Source organism: Gavialis gangeticus, unplaced genomic scaffold, assembly GCF_001723915.1.
Source record: "Gavialis gangeticus isolate Ggan-Ray unplaced genomic scaffold, GavGan_comp1, whole genome shotgun sequence".
Classification (NCBI taxonomy): Eukaryota; Metazoa; Chordata; order Crocodylia; family Gavialidae; genus Gavialis; species Gavialis gangeticus.
The window spans coordinates 101,555,045-101,563,998 of NW_017728992.1; the positions used below are offsets into that span (position 1 = coordinate 101,555,045).

At 40.5% G+C, this 8,954-nt stretch overlaps 1 protein-coding gene across 2 annotated transcripts in view; it reads right to left on the reverse strand.

Annotated features, from left to right (window-relative positions):
* Positions 1–8,954, reverse strand: part of OSBPL1A (oxysterol binding protein like 1A) — a 152,432-nt gene that overhangs the window by 93,436 nt on the left and 50,042 nt on the right. For both annotated transcript variants that reach the window (XM_019526402.1, XM_019526410.1), the window contains exons 12-14: positions 7,904–8,002; positions 6,339–6,464; positions 325–406 (exon numbers count right to left, since the gene is read on the reverse strand). In XM_019526402.1, the coding sequence (XP_019381947.1) occupies positions 325–406; positions 6,339–6,464; positions 7,904–8,002 (307 nt within the window). The remainder of the gene's footprint in view (positions 1–324; positions 407–6,338; positions 6,465–7,903; positions 8,003–8,954) is intronic.

Genomic DNA, 8,954 nt, shown 5'->3' on the forward strand with positions numbered 1-8,954 from the left:
CTTTTGAGAAGCTACTAAAGCAACAGCTGTTACCTATTCCTGGAAAGTGACTTATTCTTGATTGGTAATTTAAAACAGTTGTTGTCATGTTCTTTTATTTTGCTGGGATCCTTTGACCCCAGCTGACTCCTGCCTCTGGGGAAGGAGGCTGGACTCAGGGATCTCCTGAGGTCCCTTCCAGCCCTAATGTCTATGAAATCTTGCAAGCTTCTGAAGATTCTAGTTAACGTTTAGTTCATTAAGAAGCCCATCTTTAAGAAGCTGCTTGGGAAGTAAAAAGGCAGCACATCATGAAACTGTAAAGCTGAAGTTTACTAGTTTTACCTCGTGCAGTATCCAGTGATTTAGCCATTGAGAGGAAGTCGGTAATCTCCTTATTTAGTCTTTGTTGGCATGTTTGTGCTTTCTAGAAGAAATTAAAAAAACATTTCAAAACAAGCACCTGAAAAAAGTATTCACGTTTCATCTATATTAAATAATTTTAGTACTCTTCAGAGAAAGCAAAGTGTTTTGAAAAATTTCATCCCAAAATCAGACAGACAAAATACTACATGCAAGTCACAAGTAGCTTACAGTATTTTTTGGTGTACAAGACACTTTTCCTCCCTTGAAAAAGTTAGTCCAAGGTATATTATAATGTGCAGCTATGTAACAAAACTGAAGCCATTGTGATAAATTTGAAATTCAGTCAACTTAAGTTTCTACAATATCATCCTTTTGGAGGGTAGCAGGGGTTGCAACTTGTATACTAGAAGGTATGGCATGCGTTTTTAAAAGACATTTCTGAGAGCGAGATCTTTTGTTGGATGAAATGTATAGCTGGAGGGACACATACAAGTTTCTGAGAACCAATGTATTCTCTTTCAGGTCTCCGAGAGAAGGGAGAAAAAGAGCAAAGCCTGAAATGCACCACATTTATGTTTTGAAGTTTTTCCAAGCATTAAACTTCCGTGCCTATAGTTCCAGTTCTTTGTCTGAGGTGCATTTCACTCAAGTACCACTGCAAGCCAAAAACTAGGGCTGTGCTGTAATTCAAACTTAAGAAACAATTAAGTTCAGAATCCAAGGAAACCATTTCCCCATTAACCTTGCCCTTGCATGTTGGCCAGTTAAAAAATGAGTTAGTACTGACAAGCTATAAAGTTCAAGCCATGGCTTCATTTTAGGAGGTGCAAGCCCAAGCAGGTGCAGATATTGCATTCAGGATTAGGTCCCAAGGTTCTAGAATGCTGCCGAGACATCCACTTATACAAAACATCCCAAATTCAGAAGCCCCAAATAATTTTTTATTTCTGAACAGGAGCTACAGTCTATATTTGTGTTTGCAGAATTAAGAAATCATTAATTTTTGATGAATCTAAATCAGATCTACAGACTGAGGCAAAATAATAACACCACCTCCACAAATGTTTGTTCCCTACCAAGAGGGGTTTCAGGCTGACAACTTACATCTGTAAGTGAAAAAGCTGCCAGAGATGTGTGCCAGGCTCTGGAAGTACAGTTATTTCAGGGTGACACAGCCAAGTACTTGGATTTCACAGTATAAATTTTTAAAACTCCCATGAAGTAATTTTAGCTCAACTGGAGCAGAATTATTTACAAGTTGTTGACATAGGATGCTGCTTCTCCAATGAAGGGGAATAGTGCTATTGTGTTCTCCAGTTATAGCAAGCTCATACCAGGTAGAAGGACGTGGTAAATAAGCCATCACATGTTGAAGTCAGCCACCTCACAAGAGTAAACTGTACATTACTCTAGGCAATATTTCAGTTGGAGCAGTTGCATTTAAAAATTTGTGGCAAGAAAATGTCTAGATGCAGTAAGAAAGAGGAAAACATCTAGGCTGCTAGATTTCTTAAGCATTTAAGTCTAGCCATGTCTAATCCAATATCTCCCAAGTTATATATTTAGGCAAAAAAGAAAGTGTTCCCGGAGTCTCGACAATTTCTGTTACATTAAAAAATGAGTCTGGGCAACACCAGACTTCAGGTAAGCCATTTGTTGTCTAGAACCAACATGTCAGAAGGGTCAAAAGAAGTTTGCATTAATTATCAGTTACTGCATTTACTTGAATATGAAGCAACCCTAAATATAAGACAATCCCCCAATAATTAGATTTAATAGATAGATTTATAAGGTTTCCATTTATACATCGACAACCCTCTCCCAGTGTTCCAGCACAGAAAATATGCCAATTGGCTTATAGTTCCCCAGGTCCTCCTTCCTCTTCTTGTAGAATGACACAACATTGGCTTTCTAGTCCTCAGGGACCTCTCCAGAGTGCCACAAGTTGTGGAAGAGTTTCGCCAGGAGTTCTGCGATGACTTCAGCCAACTCCTTCACCACTCTCAGATGAAGTTTGTGTCTTTTTTTTTTTTAATTATTTGATCTCTCACCAATTCTATGGCAGTAGTAAGAAGACTGTCATTCCTACCCAGCATGATTTTTCCCTTGGCCTGGTGAAATACTGAGGCAAAATACTCATTCAGGAGTTCAGTTTTCTCCTGAGTGCTGATAACCAGCTGTCTTGAGTTGTTGAGCAATGGTCCTATACTCCCATTTGTTTTCCTCCTGCTCCCAATGTACTTAAAGAAGAACTTCTTGTTGTCCTTGGTTCCTGTTGCTAATAAGTTCAGTCACTGCTTTAGCCTTTCTAATCTGTTTCCTACAAGTGCAGGCCATTGTTGTATAGTCCTACTTGGGGCCTGCCCCAAGCTTCCATTGTTATAAGCCTCTTTCTTCTAAGAGGACTGCAATTTCCTCGTTTAGCCAAGAGGGCTTCCCAGGCCTTTTGCTACCTTTTCTCCACATGGGAATGGACTTTCTTTGTGCTTCAAGGATTGTGTCCTTAAGGAATGACCACTCTTCATGCAAACCTTTCGCCTTCCATCCCTAGTCCCGCAGCACTTCCTCTACTAGCGACCTGAGCTTGTAGGAATTTGCATTTTTGGAGTCTAATACTTCTACCCTGCTATCAGATTTGTCTACCATGCAACAGATAGTGAATGTGATGGTTTCATGGTCACTGTTGCCCAAACTGCCCTCTATATTTAAGTCGGTCACCACATCATCTCCTTTGGTCAGAACCAAGTCTAGCAGAGTATCCTCTGGCTGGCCCACACACCTCCCTAGTCAGGAAGAGCTGTTTGACACAGGCCAGGAAGGATCGTGACCGATCCAACCTGGCTGAGTGTTCCTCACTGGAGATGTCTGAATAATTGAAGTTGCCCATGTTGACCATGTCTTGTGCATGCATGGCCTCTATCAGTTCTCAGGCAAACTTTAGATAAACTACCAGACCAGGGGGAGGAACTCTATAGAATATACCTACAGTTGGGTCCCTCTCGCTGCACCCTCCCCTCTACAGCTTGATCCAAAGGGTTTCAAGCCATTCTTCTTTGGAGCTGATGTCAGCTTCCAAGGAGGTGTCCTGCTCTTTCATGCAGAGAGCAATACCTTCACTTTTCTTCCCTACCTGGTCCCTTCTATGCAGGGCGTAGCTTTCTATGGCTATGCTCCAGTTATGCGAGAAGTCCCACCAGGTCTCCGTGATCCCTACTAGATCATACTGCCCATATACACAGCACTTCTGTATCTATTTGTATAGGAGTTCAAACTTGTTTTTGTTGCAAAAAGATTTATATAGTACACCCCTCCCCCCCAGCATACCTCTACAGGCTGGTCTCATGACCAATATGATTCACCTGACAGTCCAAGGCAAACATCTACATTTACATTATCACCATCTGCTTTGCCCATCAATCACGTAGAAGATTGCCTCAGCGCCCCTGCCTCCTCCCCACCCTCTGTTTCCCCAGTTCTTTCCTTTGTTGCCAGCATAGTCATCATCATCATTGTTCTCTCTAGGTGGTCCTGCCTCTGAACAATCTATGCCAGTCTTTTCTCTTCCATGTGTCCTCTGCAGTTCTCCCCATTGCTTTTCACAGTCTTTCTGTAGCTCAATCAGTGCCATTCTGACAGTCTTCAACTAGCTCATGTGTCCGCACACAAGGAGATGCCTGGCCTTCTACAGGAAGTGAACTAGTCAAAATAAGATGTCAGGATGTCTTGTTGCTTGGACAAGTGTTGAAACAGCACCAATCTGATCAGGGTCTTGATCCCTGTCACCATCATGACGAGTATGATTACTCTCCTCTACACCTCCCTGGCATACAGGCAGTTCCAACACATGGTGTCCTTCCACTGGCAGGTTTGCCTGGAGCAGTTCAATGGGCCTCTCTGCCCCGTCTCAGCACCCACATGGGGAGCACCCAATAGACTACCTGTCAGTTCATGTTCCTGTGCTCTTTCTAGAGGTTGTGGAAAAAGCACTCCCATATGGCCCAGCAGCTGTTGCCAAGTAGTACGTCCATGGATGACAGTATCTTTTGCCCTTACCACTGCCTGCATCTTATGGTGGTTCGTCAGGGTCTCTGGGGCCTCTTTGTGCAGTTCATATTTGCTCCAGAAGCGTTCTAGGACCTTGTAGAACCATGACATCTCCAAGGCCCACAGGTGTGAGTTGAGCAGCGTGTACAACTGCCAATATCAGAACAGGTTCCTTGCGAAGTGTCTTATGAAGCACACCATTTTAAATTCTGTCCTAATTGCCAGTTTGCAGATCTGGTTTGTGTACTTTGCTCAGAGGAATAGCAGGACATTCAGAATTTGTCAAACTTCTACTGTTTCAAAACTGCACTCATGGCACTGCAAGCATGCTAGCATAAACTGGTCTCTAACACTTAAGTTATTCTGCTCAGAGACAGTTTAGCCTTCTGAAAACTTTCTACTTCAGTGTCACCCAAACAGCATGGAAGCTTGAAGAAGACCAGATCATCTTAAGTCCAAAGGAACCAACTTTAACGGCAGACGAATAAGAAGTTTTCTGGAGAATGCCACAGGAGGGCTGGAACTGATTACCCAAGCTACCCTAACATTTCTAAGCCAAACAGAACCTTACGGAGAAAAGGTGTGGGCCTTATGGGCCTATGGTAAAAGCCTTAAAGAGGTACACACCACTTCAAAGTCCTCCTTCAAAAGGTCTTTACAGTATGAGCCTTATGGATACAACTGTTTTCTTCCCCACCACACACTCAGATTCTGTTTGTGAAATAGACAAGTTTTGTGAAACCAGTTTGAATGTAGAATCAGTACCACAGAATAAACTGTGTTTCACGGAACACCAAAGACCCTCTCAGATACTTTCTTGAAGTTGTAGTTTGCCTTGTATTAAGTCAATATAAGAATTCAGGTTAGGGACCTATACATTAAAAATAGTCATTATGTACATGTTTAGTTGCCCATTTTAAATGGAGTTTATAGATTGGACTAGTATATTGCTGAGGCTTGCATTCTATGTTTTAAAATACCAATCCTCAGTTTAAAAATCAGATTTTATTGTAACAAAAGCTAATTATAAAACAGATGGCTAATAATCAGTAGCCTTTTCTTAAGATGCCCGTCTCAATATGGTGTGAAAGATGAGAATGATTTGACATTTATAATGAAGAAAACATGGTACATGAATCTTGAGTGTGAAATATATGAGAAGCTAGATTTTTTTATCTGTAAAAAAAAAAAAAAGTTTATTGTACACACATTTTATACTACAGAAATTCATAGTGCTCACTATAAGAATTAAACTGACTGAGATAAAAGAAAATTTTGCTTTGCATTTATTGCCAGAAGAGAGAGTTCTGCAAAACGTATAGTCTATCTTGCTAAGCCAAGAAAGACTGACAAGTATTAAATGCTTTGCAAGCAGCAGCTAGCTTGACAGGTGCGATAGAGGGTATAAGTCAATTATAAGCCAATTATCAGAAACAAATTCTAAAGATATAGTATGCATGTATATTTTAAAGTGACTAATTATACTTTAAAAGATAAAATTAGCCAAAACATTTTGCATACAAGCAAAAAGGATTCTGGCAATGATTAAGTGAACAAACTAGTAAGAGCATAGTGAGGAGTTTTTCCAGTGGCTAATTAAAACTAGACCTCACTGTCGCAGTGAAGTCTAGTTACTACCAAATCAAGCGTGAAGCTCCCTCTGCTGATCAGAAGTCATAACAATGACATACTATCACTTGGTAATTTTCAAAACTACTCCCACCAAAATGGACTAACTTCAATTTGTATTACACATGCAGTATCCAAGAATAAGACATCATATAAAATGGTATAAACACTATTACACTTTATGCAGCCATGAGAAAAGCCAAGTGAATGAGGGCAGGAAGTTAGTACCATTTCCAGATTGGGCAATATTGCTCTGATTTAGCTCAGGTGCTATAACTTTTTTCTCCTTATAAGAGTACAGACCAGAGTTTCATACATACTTTGAGAGTTTCTTCCAATTCTGCAACAGATACAGTATCATATTCCTCCTCATCACTACTCAGTTGCTCCTGCGTGCAGTAATGAGTGCTGTAAGCAGAGTGATCTTCTATAGCTTCCAACCAGTTCTGAAGGTAAAGAATCCACTGTTAGCCATTTAAGTGCACGAATTTTAGAAGCACACATCTCAACTTCAGCAGTAACTGGAGCTTCAAGTTCAGAGATTCTCTCCACCCAATTGCAAAAAGTAAGTATTATATTGTATACAAAGTATTTTCATGGTTGTCAGAGTGCTGACAGACTTCTAAGAACTAGATTACTACTCTGCCTTGCAATTTCCACCACAAGTACTTTGGAGCAAGGTCCATCATGCTGTGGTATCAAGTCTAGTAAAATAAGATCTTCTGGCACTACTGCAATACAAGAGTTTTTTTGTCTTGAAATTTCATAGACACGAGGGCTGGAAGGGACCTCATGAAATCATCAGGTCCAGCCTCCTGCCCAGAGGGCAGGAAGTCAGCTGGGGTCAGATGATCCCAGCAAGATAATTGTCCAAATGCTTCCCGAATGTGTCCAGAATAGGTGCTTGCACCACTTCTGTGGGGAGTCTTTTCCAGACTCTGACAGTAAAGAAGTTTTTCCTTATGTCTAGTCTAAAATGGTCTTCCAGCAGTTTGTGATCGTTGGACCTAGTCTTCCCTTGGGGTGCCCTAGTGAACAGATCCTCCCAGTTCCTGATGCACACTGCTTATGTACTTATAGGCTGCCACCAAGTCACCCTTAAACCTTTGCTTCTCTAGGCTGAAGAATCCCATGCCTGTCCTCATACAGCCTGTTCTCTTGATGTCTGACCATGAATGTGGCTCTCCTCTGGACTCTCTCAAGCTTCTCCATATCCTTTCTAAAGTGTGGAGCCCAGAATTGAATGCAGTACTCCAGCTGTGGCCCTCACCAAGGCCGAACAGAGTGGGAGGATAACATCTTGGGTCTTGCTTCACTTTTAAGAGTTTAGGGATATGTAAGAATATATAAATATACATACATGTATATTTGTATGTTTTTATACATCTCTAAACTATAATATACACCGTCAGTAAATGTGTATATAAAATTACACATGTACACACCATATTACATACGTGTCGAGTATTGTATTCTTATTCAAGCCTACTAGATAAGTATTTGGTATTTACAAGTTGTGGCCTTAATGGTCTTAGCTTTGGGCCCAATGGCAAGACTGGAAATAAAACACACTACTAGTAAGAAAGTTCCTTCTCATCTGAAATAAGGAACTACTTGAGGAAGCTGTTAAATTTTCTGTTACAAACATCTGGGCAAAAAAATAACTGCTGTTTAGGCAAAGTCAGTAGACTGAACTGGATTTCCTGACATCACTTTCTTCCGGCAGAGAAGCAGGAGACAATGTATGGTTGTCCTGACATCAAAATGATCCGAGCACTAAAACCCAAAGCATAACAGAGCTCAAGGATTAACTACCAGGAATTAGCTGCATTCAAAGTTAGGTTGGGATTCTCTCCTTTTAAAATAAAAACTGGTCAATAATTACCTCTCTAGTTTGAGGAGAATTGTTTTTAGGAACTTTAAAACTGTGAACAGTGTCATCAAAACATCTGACAGAGAAGAAGCAGCTGTCTGTAGATTTTACCTGAGGATGAAAGAGTTCACAGACTAAAAAAATCAAACATTTCCTGGCAATTATGGACATATTTAGAGCACTGAACTACTACATTTTATTGATGCCTTGAGAGAGAGAGAGAAAGTGTATGTTTACTCTGATTTACAAATGAAGTTTTTTTTATGCCAAACTTGCACATTAAAATCTACATAGGAAACACTACATTCAGATTTAAAACCTACATTTAACATTTGTGCCATTACCACTGTTGGTGGCTGGTATACCAAATCTAATGAAATCTATAACAATTTATTCCCATGGGGCATGTGAATACTTAAAAACAGCTTGATCATACAGAAGCAAAGAAGAATAGGCCCCCTACATGCCCCTGACAAGAAAATGTTCTCTCTTTCAAAGCAAGCAAGCAATAATATTTGCATGGTTTAAAACCCAAGCAGGAAATATCCCTACTGGATAGTATTAACATTTTTAAAATCAAAAGATATTTGGATTGAAGTTTCTGGAGTGTGGCATTCAATGCATTTTTTTTTAAAAGACCTTGCTGGAAAGGAAAATATTTTACATAGGAATGCCTACCCCATATGACTTCTTGGGATTCTGAATCCTTTAAGTAAGCTAAAAGCTACTACGTTACACATTTTTAGTCCACTTGAAAAATATGGCATTTTTTTGGTCTTTAGTCCGACAAACATATGACATAGTTAAACAAAGAAGGGGAGGAGTCCACTGACATTGTAGACAGAGGCTAAAAGCAACGGGAACACTGGAACTTTCCGCTCTTGAAGTGAAGTGTTTTCCTTAGACTGTTTTCATAGTTTCTAGGGTCAGAAGGGACCTCAGAAGATCATCTAGTCCAACCCCCTGCCATGGCAGGAAAGAGCACTGGGGTCAAACGACCCCAGGAAGGTGTTCATCTAACCTCCTCTTAAAAACCCCCAGGGTAGGAGCCTGCACCACCTCT